The sequence below is a fragment of the Ranitomeya imitator genome, chromosome 5 (assembly GCF_032444005.1).
Source record: "Ranitomeya imitator isolate aRanImi1 chromosome 5, aRanImi1.pri, whole genome shotgun sequence".
In the NCBI taxonomy this organism is placed as follows: domain Eukaryota; kingdom Metazoa; phylum Chordata; class Amphibia; order Anura; family Dendrobatidae; genus Ranitomeya; species Ranitomeya imitator.
Window position 1 is genome coordinate 195422448 of NC_091286.1, and position 24216 is coordinate 195446663.

The following is a 24216-nucleotide window of genomic DNA, read 5'->3' on the forward strand; positions in this document are numbered from 1 at the left end:
TAAACTATAGGTGCTGTCCTACTCATTTAATAGATATCTTCAGTGTAGAAATCTGTAGCCTGATTTTTGTTAAAGCAAACCTGTCGGCAGGATTTTGCTCCTTAAACTACAGATGCTACAGCGCAGGTGCCACCGCTGCAGCCATTTTGCTGATGTAATTTTTTTTTCTAACCCCACAATAGTTTATGCATTCTGTAAAATAGAGGAAGATCAGTGAAAGACCAGTGACCTGTCATAAACAAACAGGCCACCCCGGAGCACGAGAATCTCATTAACTGACCTCTTCAAATAAAGATTAAACAACAACCACAAGACGGATTTCATCAACCCAGGTATCATTTTATTCAGTATAACGGCACCAACCTGACACTGTCTGTAGGTTACTGTGCACAATCCTGCTGACAGGTTCCCTTTAAATCATCATTAGAAGTTGCAGATTCCAAAACTTTTCATGTATGGGGGCAAGACTGTGGATAGGGTCTTTAGCTGTGTCACAGCCCCTCCGCTGGTGTATTTATCATCTTTTTCATATAATTTTCACACTGGCGTTGACCTAGCTGCGGGCAACGCTGCCGCAGATTGATCTGGTGGCGGGCTTAAGGAAAATGGCACAGACGGTGGCGCATGTACAGACCATGATGAGCTGAGATCTCATTCTGTGTGTGAGCCACCACAGGCACCTTCTTACCGAAAACTGCTGGAGGTTGATCTGCACATGTGCTGCCACCGTCGTCACTTTCCTGAAGCCAGCTACCAGATCAATCTGCGTGAACGTCACCCACAGCTAGGACAGCGCAAGAGCAATAGTTAAATGAGGACGAAGATAAAGACACCACAGTCAGCGTAGGGGCCATAGCAGTGGTGAAGACCCTACACACATTTCCACCCCTATGCCCGAAGAGCTTGGGAATCTGAAACTTAGGCCGGGGTGACACTTGGGTGTGCAATGTGAGAAACTCACGCATCAGTACTCGGGACCAGACCGTTTAGTTGTATGCAATGCTATGCAGCCGCACGCTCCAGTTCCAAGTGCCTGCGGCAGTGCCGGGTATTGATGCAAGAGACTCGTGCGAGTTTCTCGCATTGCACATGCAAATGTGACCCCGGCCTTATAACAATGATTTAACAAAAACCAGGCAGATTTCTACACTGAAGGTATTTATTAAATCAGTATGACAGCACCTTTATGCCCATAGCTTTAGTTTTAGGCCGGGGTCACACTTGCGAGTGCAATACGAGAAATTCACGCCTCAGTACCCAGTTCTCGGGACCGGAGCGTCCAGCTGCATAGAAATACATGCAGCTGAACGCTCTGGTGCCGGCGGCAGTGCCGGGTATTGATGCGAGAGACTCACGTGGGTTTCTCTCATTGCATTAGCAAGTGTGACCCCAGCCTAAAAGGCACAATTCTGATAACAAGTTCTCTGTACGTTCTCTTATGGGACTTATATCTGTGATCGCTTGATCACTTATACTATATACAAGTATAGCAGCATATAGTGGAATTTATGAGTTCAGCCTGTGGCAGAGCTTCACAGGAGTTCCAAAATGACAGCAATAAGAACATCCAGCAGGTCACCAGGTGCCGTGGTAAGCCTTTGCATTTTTTTTATCGGTGGGCGAGGGGGCATAATTTTGGAACAGAGGAGCACGGAAGAAAAAGAAAAAGAATGGTTCAAAATCGGTGGAGCATTATCAATTGAAGTTGGTACTCAGTTTAAATAAAAAGATCTAATGAAAGGTCTTTTACGGTTGATTAATAATATTTATAATAAGTTACAGTTTTGGTTGGCAAAGTAAGAAGGAGATGATTGAAATACAGTGGGTACGGAAAGTATTCAGACCCCTTTAAATTTTTCACTTTTTGTTTCATTGCAGCCATTTGGTATTTTTTTCACATTAATGTACACTCTGCATCCCATCTTGACTGAATAAAAACAGAAATGTAGTAATTTTTGCAAATTTAATAAAAAAAGAAAAACTGAAATATCACATGGTCATCAGTATTCAGACCCTTTGCTCAGACACTCATATTTAAGTCACATGCCGTCCATTTCCTTGTGATTCTCTTTGAGATGGTTCTACTCCTTCATAGGAGTCCAGCTGTTTAATTTAAGTGATATGTGTGTGCTGTCTATATAAGACCTCACAGCTCACAGTGTATATCATACCAAATGTAAATTTACTATCTGAGTAGGAGTATCTATGGGGTATTGTACCTATATTCCTATGTATTTTTCCTGGCTCTATTTGTAGCATGGGATTGTTCTGATAGTTTCTAGTTATTTTACTTCCCATGTGTTTTTGCTCTGGATGTATCTTGTTTCCCCTGCATAACCCAGCATACCTACATGTCTCCTCTATATTTCCTCTCTGTAAGTGCCATATGAGTATTATATGGTGTAATTTGGTTGTAATATAATAAAATATTTTTTCTAATTATTACTATGATTTATTGGATGTTTATACTCCGTCTTTTTGGTCTTTATATTTTCTGGAGTTGTCCTGTTGGTCCAGTGTGTCTGGGGAGTGACATTGATCCACTCTCGGCCACATGTCCACTATATGCTTGATGATTTTTGTTTTGATTCTTTATGGCAGAGTGGCCCAATGGAATTCTCTCCTCAGTGCAAGACATATGAAAGCCTGCATAGAGTTTGCTAAAAACCACATAAAGGAGTTCCAGACTATGATAAATAAGATTCTCTGGTCTGATGAGCGGAAGATAGACCTTTTTAGTGATAATTCTATGCGGTATGTGTGGAGAAAACCAGGCACTGCTCATCACCTGCCCAATGCAATCCCCACAGTGAAACATAGTGGTGGCAGCATCATGCTATGGGGGTGTTCTTCAGCTGCAGGGACAGGACGACTGGTTGCCATTGAAGAAAATATGAATGCGGCCAAGTACAGAGATATCCTGGATGATAACCTCCTCCAGAGTGCTCTGGACCTCAGACTTGGCCAAAGGTTCACATTCCAACAAGATAATGACCCTAAGCACACAGCTAAAATAACAAAAGAGTGGCTTCAGAACAACTCTGTGACCATTCTTGACTGGCCCAGCCAGAGCCCTGACCTAAACACAATTGAGCATCTCTGGAGAGACCTGAAAATGGCCGTCCACCAACATTCAATATCCAACCTGATGGAACTGGAGAGAATCTGTAAGGAAGAATGGCAGAGGATCCCCAAATCCAGTTGTAAAAAACTAGCTCAAAAGGGTGCTACTACTCAATACTGAGCAAAGGGTCTGAATACTTATGACCATGTGATATTTCAGTTTTTCTTTTTTTAATAATTTAGCAAAAATTTCTACATTTCTGTTTTTTTCAGTCAAGATGGGGTGCAGAATGTACATTAACCCCTTTCTGCCATTGGACGTAATATTCCGTCCATGTGGGGTGGGCCTTAATTCCCAAGGACGGAATATTACGTCCAGCGCGATCGGCCGCGCTCACGGGGGGAGCGCCGCCGATCGCGGCCGGGTGTCAGCTGCTTATCGCAGCTGACATCCGGCACTATGTGCCAGGAGCGGTCACGGACCGCCCCCGGCACATTACCCCCCGGCACACCGCGATCAAAGATGATCGCGATGTGCCGGCGGTGCAGGGAAGCATCGCGCAGGGAGGGGGCTCCCTGCGTGCTTCCCTGAGACCCCCGCAGCAACGCGATGTGATCGCGTTGCTCCGGGGGTCTCCTACCTCCCTCCCTGCAGTAAGTCCCGGATCCAAAATGGCCGCGGATCCGGGTCCTGCAGGGAGGGAGGTGGCTTACCAAGTGCCTGCTTACTTGGTAACGCTGCACTGCTCTCAGACAGATCGGTGATCTGTCAGAGTGCTGTGCAAACTGGCAGATCACCGATCTGTATTGTCCCCCCCTGGGGCAAAGTAAAAAAGTAAAAAAAAAAATTTCCAAGTGTGTAAAAAAAAAAAAAAAAAAAAAATATTATTCCCATAAATACATTTCTTTATCTAAATAAAAAAAACAAAACAATAAAAGTACACATATTTAGTATCGCCGCGTCCGTAACGACCCGACCTATAAAACTGGCCCACTAGTTAACCCCTTCAATAAACACCGTAAGAAAAAAAAAAAAAAAAACGAGGCAAAAAACAACGCTTTGTTATCATACCGCCAAACAAAAAGTGGAATAACACGCGATCAAAAAGACAGATATAAATAACCATGGTACCGCTGAAAACGTCATCTTGTCCCGCAAAAAACGAGCTGCCATACAGCATCATCAGCAAAAAAATAAAAAAGTTATAGTCCTGAGAATAAAGTGATGCCAAAATAATTATTTTTTCTATAAAATAGTTTTTATCGTATAAAAGCGCCAAAACATAAAAAAATGATATAAATGAGGTGTCGCTGTAATCGTACTGACCCGAAGAATAAAAGTTCTTTTTTTGGTCATTCTGCCTCACAAAAATCGGAATAAAAAGCGATCAAAAAATGTCACGTGCCCGAAAATGTTACCAATAAAAACGTCAACTCGTCCCGCAAAAAACAAGACCTCACATGACTCTGTGGACCAAAATATAGAAAAATTATAGCTCTCAAAATGTGGTAACGCAAAAAATATTTTTTGCAATAAAAAGCGTCTTTCAGTGTGTGACAGCTGCCAATCATAAAAATCCGCTAAAAAACCCGCTATAAAAGTAAATGAAAAAAATGTATTTATTTCCATTTTCCCATTAGGGTTAGGGCTAGGGTTAGGGCTAGGGCTAGGGTTAGGGCTAGGGTTAGGGTTAGGGCTAGGGTTAGGGCTAGGGTTAGGGCTAGGGCTAGGGTTAGGGCTAGGGCTAGGGTTGGGACTAGGGTTAGGGTTGGGGTTGGGGCTAGGGTTAGGGCTAGGGTAAGGGCTAGGGTTATGGTTAAGGCTACAGTTAGGGTTGGGGCTAAAGTTAGGGTTAGGGTTTGGATTACATTTGCGATTGGGATTAGGATTAGGGGTGTGTCTGGGTTAGAGGTGTGGTTAGGGTTACCGTTGGGATTAGGGTTAGGGGTGTGTTTGGATTAGGGTTTCAGTTATAATTGGGGGGTTTCCACTGTTTAGGCACATCAGGGGGATCTCCAAACGCGACATGGCGACCGATCTCAATTCCATCCAATTCTGCATTGAAAAAGTAAAACAGTGCTCCTTCCCTTCCGAGCTCTCCCGTGTGCCCAAACAGGAGTTTACCCCAACATATGGGGTATCAGCGTACTCAGGACAAATTGGACAACAACTTTTGGGGTCCAATTTCTCCTGTTACCCTTGGGAAAATACAAAACTGGGGGCTAAAAAATAATTTTTGTGGGAAAAAGAGATTTTTTATTTTCACGGCTCTGCGTTATAAACTGTAGTGAAACACTTGGGGGCTCAAAGTTCTCACAACACATCTAGATAAGTTCGTGGGGGGGTCTAGTTTCCAACATGGGGTCACTTGTGGGGGTTTCTACTGTTTAGGTATATTAGGGGCTCTGCAAACGCAATGTGACACCTGCAGACCATTCCATCTAAGTCTGCATTCCAAATGGCGCTCCTTCCCTTCCGAGCCCTCCCATGCGCCCAAACGCTGGTTCACCCCACATATGGGGTATCAACGCACTCAGGACAAATTGGACAACAACTTTTGGGGTCCAATTTCTCCTTTTACCCTCGAGAAAATACAAAACTGGGGGCTAAAAAATAATTTTGAGGGGAAATTTTTTATTTTATTTTCACGGCTCTGCGTTATGAACTGTAGTGAAATACTTGGGGGCTCAAAGTTCTCACAACACATCTAAATAAGTTCCTTAGGGGGTCTAGTTTCCAATATGGGGTCACTTGTGGGGGGTTTCTACTGTTTAGGTACATTAGGGGCTCTGCAAACACAATGTGACGCCTGCAGACCATTCCATCTAAGTCTGTATTCCAAATGGCGCTCCTTCCCTTCCGAGCCCTCCCATGCGCCCAAACGTTGGTTCTCCCCCACATATAGGGTATCAGCGCACTCAGGACAAATTGCACAACAACTTTTGGGGTCCAATTTCTCCTGTTACCCTCAGGAAAATACAAAACTGGGGGCTAAAAAATTATTTTTGTGGGAAAAAAATTTTGTTTTATTTTTACGGCTCTGCATTATAAACTTCTGTGAAGCTCTTATTGGGTCAAAGTGCTCACCACACATCTAGATAAGTTCCTTAGGGGGTCTACTTTTCAAAATGGTGTCACTTGTGGGGGGTTTCAATGTTTAGGTACATCAGTGGCTCTCCAAACGCAACATGGCGTCCAATCTCAATTCCTGTCAATTTTGCATTGAAAGGTCAAACGGCGCTCCTTCCCTTCCGAGCTCTCCCATGCGCCCAAACAATGGTTTACCCCCACATATGGGGTATCAGAGTACTCAGGACAAATTGTGCCACAACTTTTGTGGTCCAATTTCTTCTCTTACCATTGGGAAAATAAAAAATTGGGGGCGAAAAGATAATTTTTGTGAAAAAAAATGATTTTTTATTTTTACGGTTCTGCATTATAAACTTCTGTGAAGCACTTGGTGGGTCAAAGTGCTCACCACACCTCTAGATAAGTTCCTTAGGGGGTCTACTTTCCAAAATGGTGTCACTTGTGGGGGGTTTCAATGTTTAGGCACATCAGTGGCTCTCCAAATGCAACATGGCGTCCCATCTCAATTCCTGTCAATTTTGCATTGAAAGGTCAAACGGCGCTCCTTCCCTTCCGAGCTCTGCCATGTGCACAAACTGTGGTTAACCCCCACATATGGGGTATCAGCGTACTCAGGACAAATTGTACAACAACTTTGGGGTCCATTTTCACCTGTTACCCTTGGTAAAATAAAACAAATTGGAGCTGAAGTAAATTTTTTGTGAAAAAAAGTTAAATGTTAATTTTTATTTAAACATTCCAAAAATTCCTGTGAAGCACCTGAAGGGTTAATAAACTTCTTGAATGTGGTTTTGAGAACCTTGAGGGGTGCAGTTTTTAGAATGGTGTCACACTTGGGTATTTTCTATCATATAGACCCCTCAAAATGACTTCAAATGAGATGTGGTCCCTAAAATAAAATGGTGTTGTAAAAATGAGAAATTGCTGGTCAACTTTTAACCCTTATAACTCCCTAACAAAAAAAAATTTTGGTTCCAAAATTGTGCTGATGTAAAGTAGACATGTGGGAAATGTTACTTATTAAGTATTTTGTGTGACATATCTCTGTGATTTAATTGCATAAAAATTCAAAGTTGGAAAATTGCGAAATTTTCAAAATTTTCGCCAAATTTCCGTTTTTTTCACAAATAAACGCAGGTAATATCAAAGAAATTTTACCACTATCATGAAGTACATTATGTCACGAGAAAACAATGTCAGTATCACCGGGATCCGTTGAAGCGTTCGAGTTATAACCTCATAAAGGGACAGTGGTCAGAATTGTAAAAATTGACCCGGTCCATAACGTGCAAACCACCCTTGGGGGTAAAGGGGTTAATGAGAAAAAATGAACTTTTTTTTTTAACTTACCAAATGGCTGCAATGAAACAAAGAGTGCAAATTTTAAAGGGGTCTGAATACTTTCTGTACCCACTGTAGAAGGATGTTTTTTGGAGGTAGTTTGAGATTACTCTTAACACTTTCTCGACATAGGACGTAAAGGTACATCCTACATCACGTACCTATGTATGGAATGGGCTCAGGGACTAAGCTTGTGTCATACACGGCAGGTACCTGCTGTGTCGCTCAGCAATCTCCTGTAACAGCAGAGAGCCGATGTTGCTCAAGTTGCTGCTGTTAAACCATGTAAACGCAGCACTGACTTTCTTCAGCCCTCCGCTATGTGTTGTCTTGTCAGCCAGGGGCCTGGCGAAAGCCTCAATTGCTGCCATCTCAGTCCCTTTGTACAGCAAATCCAAGAAGCACATCACTTTCTCTTTTTATATTTTTTTTATTTTTATTATTGTAGTAAATTAGAAGTAGCGTTGAAAAATTATAAAGTCGGAGATTAAACTATTGCAGATTCTAGTCCCCTAAAATATGCATTTAAGATTAAAAAAAGGTAAGAAATATTAAAATTCAAATGACCCACTTGTTTTATTCCATAAGAAGAAAAAACCCATATGTTGTATTGATGCATCTGTATAAGTCTGTTCCTCCAAAATAGAACATTAATTAAAGGGAACCTGTCAGCAGGATTGTGCATAGTAACCTACAGACGGTGTCAGGTCGGCGCCATTATGTTGACTAAAATGATACCTGGGTTGATAAAATCCATCTTGGGGTTGTTGTTTCATCTTTATTTTCAGTTAATGAGATTCTCGTGCCCTAAGGCGGCCTGTGGGGGGTCTTCATGTGGTGCTCTGCTTACATATTAATTTGTATGGCTTCTGACAGGTCACTGATCCCTCACTGACCTGCCCCATATTTTACATACTGAATATTATATTTATTGGAAAAAAAACACATTCAGCAGGCAGGCGCTGCAACATGATCGCATGTATAATGTGCATTTAATTATTTTATTTGCTGATATAAATTTATTCAGGAAAAAAATTCTGTCTCAAAATGGCGCCGGCTGTTCCTGCCCAGTAGCAGCTATTATCGATCCGATAAATGCTACGGCAACGCCATTTTGAGATAGAATTTTTTTTTTTCGTTCTTCTATAATGACTATACTTGTCAGGTATAATCTAAGGGCGCAGTCAGACGGCCGTATAACACGGACGATGATCACAGCGCAATGCTCGGACTGGCCGGTGGCTCTGCTGATGACATGTATTTCTTTGCAGCTGTCACATTCAGGTCAAGATCGCCGACGGCCAGTCCGAGCATGCGATTGTCGTCCGTGACACAAGACCTACTGACTGCATCCTCACTTTATGGTAGCTGCCATTATCAGCTGAAATGTATATTGCTGTGTTTGCTGAACGATTGCTCCTTGGACAAACATTCATTTAACTGTTGATCAATCAACTTTTTTCTAATGTGTATGGCACTTTTATATATTACTTGTGTTTAACTTATCAGATGTTAATAATATTTCTGTTTGCTCATTTCAGTTTAAACTCATCCGTTGAATATGTTCCTTATCAGATGATGCTAAACCCCAGGAATGCTCTCCAACTTATTCAGCAATATCCTTTCAAGTCTGTGCTCCCAAATGATTATTAGTTTACATTTGTAAATGCAGAAAAATGTAATTGTTTCCAATGCAAGTCTGGCAAGTTCCTTTTCCTGCACTGGAAAGGTATCCCTGATACAGGATTCGTGTACTATCCTTATATAACCCATAACATATGACGTCATAGCAGACTGCTCCGACAATGTGCCAACCAGATATTTGATCAATGATGCTTGTGTGGCCGCTGCTAAACCATTAGTATCAGCAAGTGCATTAAGATGGGAAGGCCAGGTAATTGTCTTTGACTTTTTGAAGTGCAATAATAAGTTTCAGTGATGGATAATCTAAAATGGTACTGGAGGTTCCACATATTGATTTTTATTTTAAAGGTAACCTGTCACCCCCAAAATGGAAGTTGAGCTAAGCCCACCAGCATCAGGGGCTTATCTACAGCATTCTGTAATGCTGTAGATAAGCCCCCTATGTATCCTGAAAGATGAGAAAAAGAGGTTGGATTATACTCACCCAGGGGCGGTCCCGGTACGATTGGCGTCGCATCTTCTTACGATGACATCCTCTTCTTGTCTTCATGCTGCGGCTCCGGCGCAGGCATACTTTGTATGCCCTGTTGAGGGCAGAGCAAAGTACTGCAGTGGGCAGGTGCTGGAAAAGGTCAGAGAGGCCCAGCACCTGCGCACTGCAGTACTTTGCTCTGCCCTCAACAGGTCAGACAAAGTATGCCTGCGCCGGAGCGTGAAGACAGAAAGAGGACGTCATCGTAAGAAGATGGGAGGCCCTGGACCGGACCACGACACCCATCGGACCGGACCGCAGCAGGACCGCTCCTGGGTGAGTATAATCTAACCTCTTTTTCTCATCTTTTAGGATACATCAGGGGCTTATCTACAGCATTCCCATCCTGTATTAATGTAAATCTTGTATTAATGCCCCATCCTGTCCCCCCTTTGTAGTAATGCCTCATTCTGGTCCCCATATTGTAGTAATGTCCCCCACCTTGTAGCCATGTCTCGTCTTTGTGTAATGTCTCCATACTGGTCTTCCTCTTGGTGTAATGCCTTCATCCTGGTCATCATCTTGTAGTATTATGATCATCGAAGTCCTCGTCTTGTAGTATTGTCCCCATCCTGGTCCTCGTCTTGTCCTCACCTAGTAGTAATGTCCCTATCCAGGTCCTCATCTTGTAGTAATTTCCCCATCCTGGTCCTCATCTAGTAGTAATGTCCCTATCCTGGTCCTCATCTTGTAGTAATTTCCCCATCCTGCTCCTCATCTATTAGTAATGTCCATATCCTGGTCTCCATCTTGTAGCAATGTCTTCCTCTTGTAGTATTGTGCCCATCCTGGTTCCATTGTACGACCCCATCCAGTTTCCCATCTGGGAGTTGTATCTCCATCCAGTAATGTTGTCTCAATCCAGGACCCATGTTCCCATCCAGGAGTAATGTACCCATCCATTTCTCCATCCACGAGTAAGGTCCCCTATCCTACACAGAAAAGATAAAAAATAATTCTCACCTGCCCTCCGTTCACTTGGCATCTTTTCTGCACATGTGGCCCTGCACTGCAGACCCATTGACTATCGCGGCCCGGTCCAGGAGGGCGACAACGATGCACATTCAATTGAAATGTATTGCCACGCAGAGACAAGCTCTGTACACAGCAATGCCAATGACAGCCGCCAGCCAATTGGAGGCCACCAGCTGACATCGGGGTGCCAGCACGACGGCTTATGATGTCACTACTAAGCGCCTTTACACCAATGTTAGCTGCTGGCCTCTGATTTTCCCGCGGCTGCCATTTGTATTGGTGTTCAGAGAGCTTCTCAATACATTTCAGTCGAATGTGTGTCCTAGGGTCAGTAGTGCCTGCGGTCGCATGAAGCAGCCTAAGGGACCGCATGTAGCCCGTAGGACGCGTGTATGACACCCCTGTTTTAGAGCCTCCATATTACACAAAACTCCTTTCTATACATACCTAATAGGTGCTAACTATATACAGTTATATAAAAAAGTTTGGGCACCCCTATTAATCTTAAGCTTAATGTTTTATAAAAATTGTTTTTTTTGCAACAGCTATTTCAGTTTCATATATCTAATAACTGTTGGACACAGTAATGTTTCTGCCTTGAAATGAGGTTTATTGTACTAACAAAAAATGTGCAATCTGCATTCAAACAAAATTTGACAGGTGCATAAGTATGGGCACCCTTATTATTTTCTTGTTTTAAATACTGCTACCTACTTTTTACTGACTTACTAAAGCACTTTTTTTGGTTTTCTAACCTTATTGAGCTTTGAACTTCATAGCCAGGTGTATGCAATCATGAGAAAAGCTACTTAAAGTGGCCACTTGCAAGTTGTCCTCCTGTTTGAAATCTCCTCTGAAGAGTGGCATCATGGGCTCCTCAAAACAACTGTCTAATGATCTGAAAACAAAAATTATTCAACATAGTTGTTCAGGGGAAGGATACAAAAAGCTGTCTCAGAGATTTAACCTGTCAATTTCCACTGTGAGGAACATAGTAAGGAAATGGAAGAACACAGGTACAGTTCTTGTTAAGGTCAGAGGTGGCAGGCCAAGAAAAACATCAGAAAGGCAAAGAAGAAGAATGATGAGATCAGTCAAGGACAATCCTCAGACCACCTCCAGAGAGCTGCAGCATCAACTTGCTGCAGATGGTGTCACTGTGCATCGGTCAACTATACAACGCACTTTGCACAAGGAGAAGCTGTATGGGAGAGTGATGTGAAAGAAGCCATTTCTGCAAGCACGCCACAAACAGAGTCGGCTGAGGTATGCAAAAGCACATTTGGAGAAGCCAATTTCTTTTTGGAAGAAGGTCCTGTGGACTGATGAAACCAAGATTGAGTTGTTTGGTCATACAAAAAGGCGTTATGCATGGCGGCCAAAAAACACAGCATTCCAAGAAAAACACTTGCTGTCCACAGTAAAATTTGGTGGAGGTTCCATCATGCTTTGGGGCTGTGTGGCCAATGCCGGCACCGGGAATCTTGTTAACATGGATTCCTCTCAGTATCAGCAGATTCTTGACAATAATGTTCATGAATCAGTGACAAAGCTGAAGTTTCGCAGGGGATGGATCTTTCAGCAAGACAATGATCCAAAACACCGCTCCAAATCTACTCAAGGCATTCATGCAGAGGAACAATTACACTGCTCTGGAATGGCCATCCCAGTCCCCAGACCTGAATATCATTGAACATCTGTGGGATCATTTGAAGAGAGCTGTCCATGCTCGGCGACCATCAAACTTAACTGAACTGGAATTGTTTTGTAAAGAGGAATGGTCAAAAATACCTTCATCCAGGATCCAGGAACTCATTAAAAGCTACAGGAAGCGACTAGAGGCTGTTATTTTTTGCAAAAGGAGAATCTACTAAATATTAATGTCACTTTTCTGGTGGGGTGACCATACTCATGCACCTGTCAAATTTTGTTTGAATGCAGATTGCACATTTTCTGTTCGTACAATAAACCTCATTTCAAGGCAGAAACATTACTGCGTCCAACAGTTATTAGATGTATGAAACTGAAATAGCTGTTGCAAAAAAAACAATTTTTATAAAACATTAAGCTTAAGATTAATAGGGGTGCCCAAACTTTTTCATATAACTGTATAATGGTTTGAAATATAACTTAGTGGAGGTTATATCTAAGATTTTATATGCAATCGTGGCCGAAAGTGTTGGTACCCTTTAAATTGTTCCAGAAAATGAAGTACCGTATATATTCGAGTATAAGCCGAGATTTTCAGCCCATTTTTTGGGGCTGAAAGTCCCCCTCTCGGCTTATACTCGAGTCATACCCGGGGGTCGGCAGGGGAGGGGGAGCGAGGGCTATCTAGTTATACTTACCTACTCCGGTGCGGTCCCTGCTTCTCCCGACGCTGCATCTTCTTCCTGTATTGAGCTGTCACATGGTACCGCTCATTACAGTCATGAATATGCGGCTCCACCTCCCATAGAGGTGGAGCCGCATATTCATGACTGAAAATGATCGGTAACTGACCGCTCAATACAGGAAGAAGATGCAGCGCCGGGAGAAGCAGGGAATGCAGGGACCGCGCCGGAGCAGGTAAGTATACGGGGAGCGCTGCGCGATATTTACCTGCTCCTCGCTCCGGATCCGTCTCCAGCGTCCTCTGGCAGTAACGCTCAGGTTAGAAGGCGCGATGATGTTGTCAGTGCGCGCCCTCTGCTGAGCGTCACTGCTGGAGATGGAGCCGCACGAGGAGCAGGTAAATATTGAAAGCATCGGCGTCCTGAGTGGAAAGAGGTGAGTATGTGATGTTTTTTTTTTTTTTTTTTATTGCAGCAGCAGCATTATATATTGGACAGCTTTATATGGAGCATCTACGGGGTAATAATCAACGGTGCAGAGCATTATATATGGCACAACTTTATATGGAGCATCTATGGGGTAATAATCAACGGTGCAGAGCATTATATATGGCACAGCTTTATATGGAGCATCTATGGGGTAATAATCAACGGTGCAGAGCATTATATGGGACACAGCTTTATATGGAGCATCTATGGGGCCTTAATGAATGGTGCAGAGCATTGTACAGTATATGGCACAGCTTTATATGGAGCATCTATGGGGCCATAATGAACGATGCAGAGCATTATATATGGGGCACAGCTTTATATGGAGCATCTATGGGGCCATAATGAACGGTGCAGAGCATTATATGTGGCACAGCTTTATGTGGAGCATCTATGGGGCCATAATGAACGGTGCAGAGCATTATATATGGGGCACAGCTTTATGTGGAGCATCTATGGGGCCATACTGAACGGTGCAGAGCATTGTATATGGCACAGCTTTATGTGGAGCATCTATGGGGCCATAATGAACGGTGCAGAGCATTATATATGGCACAGTTTTATATGGAGCATCTATGGGGCAATATTGAATGGTGCAGAGCATTCTATATGGCACAGCTTTATGTGGAGCATCTATGGGGCCATAATGAACGGTGCAGAGCATTATATATGGGGCACAGCTTTATGTGGAGCATCTATGGGGCCATACTGAACGGTGCAGAGCATTGTATATGGCACAGCTTTATGTGGAGCATCTATGGGGCCATAATGAACGGTGCAGAGCATTATATATGGCACAGTTTTATATGGAGCATCTATGGGGCAATAATGAACGGTGCAGAGCATTCTATATAGCACAGCTTTATGTGGAGCATCTATGGGGCAATAATGAACGGTGCAGAGCATTCTATATGGCACAGCTTTATGTGGAGCATCTATGGGGCCATAATGAACGGTGCAGAGCATTCCATATGGCACAGCTTTATATGGAGCATCTATGGGGCCATAATGAACGGTGCAGAGCATTCTATATAGCACAGCTTCATTATGGCCCCATAGATGCTCCATATAAATGGTGCAGAGCATTCTATATGGCAGTTTTATATGGAGCATCTATGGGGCCATAATGAACGGTGCAGAGCATTCTATATGGCACAGCTTTATATGGAGCATCTATGGGGCAATAATGAACGGTGCAGAGCATTCTATATGGCACAGTTTTATGTGGAGCATCTATGGGGCCATAATGAACGGTGCAGAGCATTATATATGGGGCACAGCTTTATGTGGAGCATCTATGGGGCCATACTGAACGGTGCAGAGCATTATATATGGCACAGCTTTATGTGGAGCATCTATGGGGCCATAATGAACGGTGCAGAGCATTATATATGGCACAGCTTTATGTGGAGCATCTATGGGGCCATAATGAACGGTGCAGAGCATTCCATATGGCACAGCTTTATATGGAGCATCTATGGGGCCATAATGAACGGTGCAGAGCATTCTATATGGCACAGCTTCATTATGGCCCCATAGATGCTCCATATAAATGGTGCAGAGCATTCTATATGGCAGTTTTATATGGAGCATCTATGGAGCCATAATGAAGGGTGCAGAGCATTCTATATGGCACAGCTTTATATGGAGCATCTATGGGGCCATAATGAACGGTGCAGAGCATTCTATATGGCACAGCTTTATATGGAGCATCTATGGGGCAATAATGAACGGTGCAGAGCATTATATATGGCACAGCTTTCTATGGAACATCTATGGGGCCATAATGAACGGTGCAGAGCATTATATGTGGCACAGCTTTATATGGAGCATCTATGGGGCAATAATGAACGGTATGGAGCATCTATTTTTATTTTTTAAATTCACCACTAGCTGCTGCATTTCCTACCCTAGGCTTATACTTGAGTCAATAAGTTTTCCAAGTTTTTTGTGGCAAAATTAGGGGGGTCGGCTTATACTCGAGTATATACGGTATTTCTGCCAGAAAATTATTGCAGTGACACGTTTTGTTATGCACAAATTTCCTTTGTGTGTATTAGAACAACACAAAAAATGCAAAAAAAAAGGTCATATTTTCACACAAAACCCTCCAAAATGGGCAGCACAAAATTGTTTCAAGTATGTGATGCTAATTCAAACTCAATTATGAAAAGTAATGGGTGTGGGCAGTATGAAAAATCCCCCCTTTTTTATCTGATTTCAGGTGTGAAGTTGACTCAATCTTTGCGTTATATGCCAACAATCATGTCCAGACAATTTTGGGGGGTTTGTGTGAAATGATGTCCAATTTGCCTTTTTTCCAGTGTTTTTTTTGTGCCAATACACATAAAGCAAATAAACATGTGAATTGCAAAACATGTCTAATTGCAATAATTTTCTGGAGGAAATACTTTAATTTTCTGGAATAATTTCAGGGGGGGGGGGTCAACACTTTCGGCCATGACTTTATCTCTAGGTAGGGTAGGTTTTGCACTATACTACACAATATTTGTATAGACCTTGTTATTGGGTGTGGTTTAGTACTGGGTCCATTAATTCTAGAGGACCTAATAAAGGTTATGTTTTAGATGCCCATAATGTAGATTGCTTTTCACATGCAGTAATAACTAATTATAATTAGTTTATTTTTTTTGTTGAATTTAAAGGGGTTGTCCCAGGAACAAAGTACATTTTTATGACTAGCGCTTGGAATAATAATTTTCACAATTAGATTTAAAAAATGTTCCTGTGCTAAGAAACTTATAAATGTGCCCCTGCTGTGTACGGTTTATTTGATGTGTCGACCATGCTCTGGTTCATGGTCGGCCCATACCACAGCTCCTGGCCAGGGGAGGAAGCATAAGAGAATATACAGATGACATAGCAGGGGCTCTCAGCTGCTTCTTTCTGAGGTATGAGCTCAGCAGCCACTGACTTGATTTATGATGAGCTCATAGGGCTGTAGATGCTGCAGAAAAATTTGTTCCTGTGATAAAACAGGCAGAGAAATGTGTAGCCTCAGAAGGCAGCAGCTGGGAGCCCCTGCTGTGTCTTCTGTATACTTGCTCAACATAAGTGCCTTATGCTTCCTTCCTAGGCCACGAGCTGTGGCATGTGCTGACCTTGAGCTGTTCCAGGCTCCGGATTATTTCAGCAATGGATCTTTTTTTTAACTCATCCAATTGTGGAGTCACCGTATTTTGTGGATTATAAGACGCACCAGTTTATAAAACTCCCCCCAAATTTTGGGGCAGAAAACAGGGATTTTTTTTAAATAAAATGGTGGTGTGTGTGTTTTAATCTACTTTTACAGTAGCTTACCTGGGGGGGCGACAATGATGGAGCGGGGTCCCGGGTGGCATGGTTTGTGCTGCAGGACTCTGGCGGAGGCAGGAGTGGGGCGATGCTGTGGGCCCCAGGCTGGTAAGACAAGGTGTTTGTTGGTGTGAGAGCACTGCCGACATTGTTAAAGCCCAGAGCCCCACATCTTCCATACTTTTTAATGCAATGGACTCCGTTAAAAGGGCCGCCGGAGGCGGCGCATGCGCAATTGAGATTTTGGTGCTGAGATCTCAATCTCCGCATTCGCTACCTCCGGCATTCATTTTCCCAGAGTCCACCACATTGAAGAGTATGGAAAAGTAAGTGGCTCCGGGCTTTCACAAAATATTGGCTGAGCCCCTGCAACGCGGAACACCCCATCCTACCAGCTTGGAGCCCACGGCTGAGCCCCTGCAGCCGCGATCTTGGAACCCTGCTCCACTGCAGCTTCAGTTTGGATTACCCTATTTCCCCAAAAAATGTTGGGAAAAAAGAGCATCGTCTAACCCAAAATATATGGTACAACATCTATTAATTAAAATGTATTTTGTTTTTGGGGAAAAATATATATGATATAGTTCCACAATGGTACAATCTTAAAGATAATGAGCACTATTCAAACAGAATTTTCAAAGATTATGCAAAAAAAAAAATCTTTACTAAAGGAAATGTTCTTTTTAGCTTACAGTGTATAATCATAGAGGAGGACCTTGTTACCGGTGCCTATTTCCTGTGCCTCCACCTGCAGAGACTGTAACTAACTGTGCAGATGGTGGTGTTCTTGGTATTGGTAGGTGTATATTACATTCATTTTCATTAGTTTAGTTTCTGAGCTTGCTATTTCTTGTCTTAGGTGAACATTTTTAGAAGTGTGAATTGTTCTTGAATTTTGTTAATTGAATCATTATTTATTGTATATGGGAAATAATTTGTATGTTTCTTTCAGTGCCTGGAATCATGGGATGCATGCAAGCTTTGGAAGTGTTAAAGCTTACATCTGGAATGGCATGTATCCTTTACTGTAGTTTTAGTAGAGTTATCTTATGATATAACCTGTGACTGGGTGTATGGCAGAGCAGGCAGGGACAGCAGACTGGTGAACAATCCAAAAGACCTTTATTGGCACTTGGAGAATATTCCACCGAACATAGGAACAAATCTGGGGGGCACCACCTGGTAATCCGATTCCAAGGAAAATACAACACTGGTCTTTTGAATAGCTTCTCTAAACCATCAGTTTATCCAAAGTGGGTAACAATAGTACATAGCAGATGGTCTCCAGTCACTAAGGGTACCGTCACACAGTGCAATTTTCATCGCTACAACGGTACGATCCGTGACGCTCCAGCATCGTAACAATATCGCTCCAGCGTCGTAGACTGCTGTCACACTTTGCAATCTACGACGCTGGAGCGATAATTTCATGACGTATGTGCGATGTAGAAGCCGTTGGTTACTATGCGCACATCGTATACGATATATGTTACACCATGCGATCATGCCGCCACAGCGGGACACTAGACGACGAAAGAAAGTTTCAAACGATCTGCTACGACGTACGATTCTCAGCGGGGTCCCTGATCGCAGGAGCGTGTCAGACACTGCGATATCGTAACTATATCGCTCGAACGTCACGAATCGTGCCGTCGTAGCGATGAAAATTGCACTGTGTGACGGTACCCTAAGAGTCACAGTAGTGCCACCTGGATCTGGCCCTGAACAGCAGTCCTTCCAAGTCATAACAACAACTGCCAACCCCAAACATTATTATTATTATTATTATTATTATTATTATTTATTTATATAGCACCATTGATTCCATGGTGCTGTACATGAGAAGGGGTTACATACAAGCAACATGAGTCTTTCCTTTTCTACCTTCTTGGGATCAACCCCCTGGGTGGGGAGAGATACACCCCAACCCTTGTAACTGTCAGATACATTTAATTCAAAGATTCATAGAAGGTCCCAGAAGCCCTGTCTCCGGCCAGTCTTAACAGTTGCGTATTGGCAAGATCCTATGCACAGAGGAACAAAGACACATACCCCCTACCCAGACGCAGGATAAAGGCCCCGTCACACATAGCGACGCTTGAGCGATTCCGACAACGATACGACCTGTCAGGGATCGCTCAAGCGTCACTATGTGGTCGCTGGTGAGATGTCAAACAGTGAGATCTCACCAACGACGCAGCAGCGATGCGGCGACCTGTACAAGGATGCTATTTAATGACGATTCAATGGGACGTCCTGTCAGCGAGGTCGTTGGTAAGGTGTCAAACACAGCGATGTGTGCTACCCAGCGGGACCTCAACGATCAAAAAATGGCCCAGGCCATTCCGACACGAGCAGCGATCTCACAGCAGGGGCCTGGTCGCTGCTACGTGTCACACATAGCGAGATCGCTACTGAGATCGCTGTTGCGTCACAAAACTTGTGACTCAGCAGCGATCTCGCTAGCGATCTCGCTGTGTGTGACGGGGGCTTAAGAAATGCTAATGGAGGCTTAAGTACATTATGGTCCATGAAGGCCTTCGGGTGACATATTGTTACAACCCCTTCCTCCTTCAAACTAATGTACAGACTAGTGACCTTAACAGGTTGCTTGTCAAGTACATGTAGATATCTGACATGATTCATGGCTCCTCTTGGATGAACAATCCACATCAGCATTTTGTTGGTGGTTTTCTTTTTGATATTGTATGATAAAGTTAAAGGATTGAAGGGTCAGGCTCCATTTTCACCTTTCCTTTGGCTTAAACTCTGTTTCCTGCACTCACAAATAGTCATTGAATATCTCTCACATCGTTTCCTAGGAGAATATTTGGAGACAGGCCACTCATCACACCACTCTAGGATCATCTATGGTGATAAATGTCAAGTAAATCAAGAAGTCTCCTATCACCAAGCAGTACTTCTTGTAAGTGCTTTCTTTGATGATTAGAGGTACTTTTGACCGTGTCTCGCACCCCATAAACCCCTAGTGGTCCAAAATGGGTGCCGGAGTCATTAGGCAAGTCAACTCATAAGTGGTAACGCCTCTCTCTCCATTGTAGTTGACAGTCGATAATAGGTTGATTTGGTGCAGGCTGATACCCAAGTGTAGGTGCAGAAGGTTGTTTTTGGGGTTGAGAACAACTCCTCCACTGGATAGATGGGCATGTGGCCTGCAGATGCCTAAAACCATAAATTCTGTGCGGTACTACATTCCTTACCAGTCGCATTCCAAAAGATGAGGTAGGAATAGCTGGAGGCACATTCATACAAGTAGAAAGATGAGGTGGTGGTCTGGTGAGACAGTGAACATTGGAGACTAAAAGACAATGGACCACTGGTGATGGGCAGCTGGCAGTCCTCTCCATCCATCAGCAGATTCTTCCACTGGAGCTTGATTGTAAGTCAAAGCTGCAACTAGTTCCACTATTGCTGGTGTCCTCTCATGTACCCATTCCCTGATCTCAGTGATAATTTGGCAAAGAACTGCTCTTTTAGGATAACGTGGAGAGCGGTCTCCTGAGTTAAGGCTACCTCTCCCTCCAGCCAGCAATGACATGCTTGTTTGATTCTATGAGCATTCATTTTAAAAGAGCCTTCCCTATTACAGAAGAACGATCGGAACAGACTTTTATAAGTGTATGGAGTTTACCACATAATGTTCCACGATAGTTTCTTTAATATCCTCTTACTTGCGGTTCCACTGAGGGTCCATACCTTGATATGCTTCCTCAGCTCCACCACCTAAGGCCATGTACACACGTTGATTATTTGGTCAGTATTTTTCATCAGTATTGGTAAGCCAAAACCAGGAGTGGAACATTTAGAGAAAAAGTATAATAGAAACACATGCAAACACTTCTACATTTTTTACACACTTCTGCATTTTCTACCCACTCCTGGTTTTGACATACAAATACTGAGATAAAAAACTCACCAAATACTCAATGTGTGTATGTGACCTAAGAGTCTCTCCAGATGTCTGATCCGCTCCATTTCTGGAACTTCCATTAACTGACATTGGTGTTCAAAGACTTGGAAGAATCAGTCAATGTCCCCTGAAGCCTCATTAAATGGATTAATGAGGACATTGGTGACCTTTCTTGGAGATTACCTCATGGTGGGTGTTGTGGTTTCTAGTTGCTTCCATAGTGAGCTGCCTTTCATTAGCTCTCCGAACCACCTCCCGTTTATCCTTTATGGTGGCTTTGTCCCCAAGCAATGCCAACTTTTCATACCACACAACCCTCTGACTTTTCCAGGTAGTTACCTCTAGGTCCCATCTTTCCTGCAATTGCTCTGGGAATCCCTCTCCAGTACAGTCTTGAAGGCTAGTTCCTTCTAAAGCCTCAATTAGTTGATCCTTGGACAGTCCTTTGAAACTCACCCCTATGTCACGGGCCTTTGTTTGTAGGTTCACCACAGGTTCTGATTCCATTTGTTGCCGGTCCTCGGTTCTCCATTCCCTCTGCTCTTTTCTCACCTGTATCAAACAGTTTATGATGGGGTGTGTTATACAGTAGGCAGGGACAGCATACCGGTGAACAATCCAAAAGACCTTTATTGGCACTGAGAGAATATTCCATTGAGCATGGATATAATTTCTTAGAGTCTGCTGCTACAAAACGAACAAATTTGTGGACACCACCCGGTAATCCAATGCCAATGAAAATGCAACACTGGTATTTGGAATAGCTCTTCTAATCGAAAAGGGTGTCCAAAGTTGGTAACAATAGTACTTAGCAGATAATCTCCAGTCTCTAAGAGTCCCAGTAGTGGCACCTGGATCTGGCAGCAGCAGCGGGTCCTAGCCCTTCCAAGACATAACAACTGCCAACTTCTAACATGAGTTTTTCTTTCTCTACCACCTTCTTGGGATTAGTCCCCTGGTTGGGTAGAGAATCTCACACCCCACCCCCTTAACCATTAGGTACAATTAATTTAAAGAGTCAACTAAGGTCACAGAAGCCCTGTCTCCGGCCAGTCTGAAAAGTTGTGGAACAAAGCCCTCAAACAGGAAAACAAAGATACACATGCCCCCACCAAATGTAGTCAAGGAATGCTAATGGAGGTCGCCTTGGGATGATACATTGTTAAGGTACCTTCACACTGAGCAACTTTAGAACGATAATGATAGCGATCCGTGACGTTGCAGCGTCCTGGATAGCGATCTCGTTGTGTTTGACACGCAGCAGCGATCAGGATCCTGCTGTGACATCGCTGGTCGGAGCTAGAAGGCCAGAACTTTATTTCGTCGCTGGATCACCTGCTGTCATCGCTGGATCGGCGTGTGTGACGCCGATCCAGCGATGTGTTCACTTGTAACCAGGGTAAACATCGGGTTACTAAGCGCAGGGCCGCGCTTAGTAACCCGATATTTACCCTGGTTACCATTGTAAAAGTAAAAAAAACCCAAAAAAACAGTACATGCTCACATTCCGGTGTCTGTCACGTCCCCCGCCGTCAGCTTCCCGCACTGACTGTGAGCGCCGGCCGTAAAGCACAGCGGTGACGTCACCGCTGTGCTGTGCTTTACGGCCGGCACTGACACAGTCAGTGCAGGGAAGCTGACGGCGGGGACGTGACAGACACCGGAATGTGAGTATGTGCAGTCTTTTTTTTTTTTTTTTTTTTTTTACTTTTACAATGGTAACCAAGGTAAACATCGGGTTACTAAGCGCGGCCCTGCACTTAGTAACCCAATGTTTACCCTGGTTACCCGGGGACTTCGGCATCGTTGGTCGCTGGAGAGCTGTCTGTGTGACAGCTCCCCAGCGACCACACAATGACTTGCCAACGATCACGGCCAGGTCGTATCGCTGGTCGTGATCGTTGGAAAGTTGCTCTGTATGAAGGTACCTTTACATAACCCTCCAAAGCTGTCTATATGGGCCTGTAGCTCATAGAAAGCTGAATAAACTGATACCTTGATATCCGCAATCCGATATCTTATTCCAGATAAATCCATGTTTTCTTATATGTAAATGAGCTGTTAAGATCTATGGGCTGGACTCTGATCTGCATGAGAATCTGCCTCCAGAGCTTATTTTTAATGAAAGGAGGTATTACCAATGTGAGACATGTAACTAAAACAAAACAGTTCACATTTCCTGTAGCTCTCACAGCTCTACTGTATTGCAACACTGTCTGTCTGTGAGAAATCAGAAATTTTTATTAAACAGGTATTGAAATAACAAACAAGATCTGAAACCAGAGCACAAAAATATACTGCAAAATCACTGGCAAGTATAAATGCAGAAGCAATATTTGTGAAGTGCTCAATAAATAATCCAAAAGTCTTCATGGATCATCACAACAAAATACAATTGAAACGTAGTAAAAGTTGTATACATTAGTAGTCCATTGCACAAAATCTCCACCTGGTGGAGTCAAAGAGAACAACAAGCAGATGGAAAAAGTGGTGACCGCAAACTGTGTGTCAGACAGGACAATATATGGTAAATGCTAGCTGGATGAGATTGGTATAAGCCTAAAGGAATTGTTCCATCACCAGGGATAAATAAATATGTATATCTACTATATAAAGCTGAATGTGTGTGTGTGTGTGTGTGTGTGTGTGTGTGTGTGTGTGTGTGTGTGTATGTCCGGGATTGGCATCTGCACCGTCGCAGCTACAGCCACAAAATTTTGCACAGTCACACGTATGGACCACGAGAGCGTCATAGGCTAGATTGTGAGGCGAAATTTTAACCCCGCGCGTTCCAATTCACCAAACAATTTTGCCCCTATCTACATAATGGGGAAAAAAGTGAAAGGAAAAGTGTTGGAGGCGTCGCAGCTACAGCCACAAAATTTTGCACAGTCACACGTCTGGACCCTGAGAGCGTCATAGGCTATGTTGTGAGGTGAAATTTTAACTCCGCGCTTTCCAATTCACCAAACTATTTTTCCCCTATCTACATAATGGGGAAAAGTGAAAGGAAAAGTGTTGGAGGCAAATTGACAGCTGCCAGATGTGAACAAGGGGGACTTAAAGAGTGAGAGCGATGGCGCCAAAGAGTATATACCGTACAGTTGCTAAGGTGGGACCCCGACATGGGATACTCACCACACACGGGGATATGAACACACACACAAAATGCGCCACACACTACCATGTGCTTGAACACATATACCACCCTCAGCACACATTTCACCACACACACCAACCTCGCCACATAAAAGTCGAAACACAAAAGTCGCCGCTCAAAACTCACCACGCGCAAAACTCGCCACATGCAAAAAATAGGCTCACGCAAAACTCACCACAAGTGCAAAACTCACCTCATGGAAAACTCGCCACACGCAAAACTTGCACATGCGGAAAAATTGCCACATTCACAAAATTTGCAACACATGCAAAAGTTGCCTCGCACAAAACTTGCACATACTCAAAAGGCACCAGACATTAAACTCACCACGCGCAAAACTCG

General features: G+C 43.4%; 1 protein-coding gene across 4 annotated transcripts in view; it reads left to right on the top strand.

The window, feature by feature from the left end:
• Nucleotides 1–24216, top strand: part of MOCS3 (molybdenum cofactor synthesis 3) — a 115337-nt gene that overhangs the window by 47541 nt on the left and 43580 nt on the right. For all 4 annotated transcript variants that reach the window (XR_011321963.1, XM_069769473.1, XM_069769476.1 and 1 more), the window contains exons 5-8: nucleotides 9037–9111; nucleotides 9272–9389; nucleotides 17471–17579; nucleotides 17736–17798. Coding sequence is in view for 3 of the 4 variants with exons in the window: in XM_069769473.1 (XP_069625574.1) it covers nucleotides 9037–9111; nucleotides 9272–9389; nucleotides 17471–17579; nucleotides 17736–17798 (365 nt within the window). In the remaining variant the exon portion in view is untranslated. The remainder of the gene's footprint in view (nucleotides 1–9036; nucleotides 9112–9271; nucleotides 9390–17470; nucleotides 17580–17735; nucleotides 17799–24216) is intronic.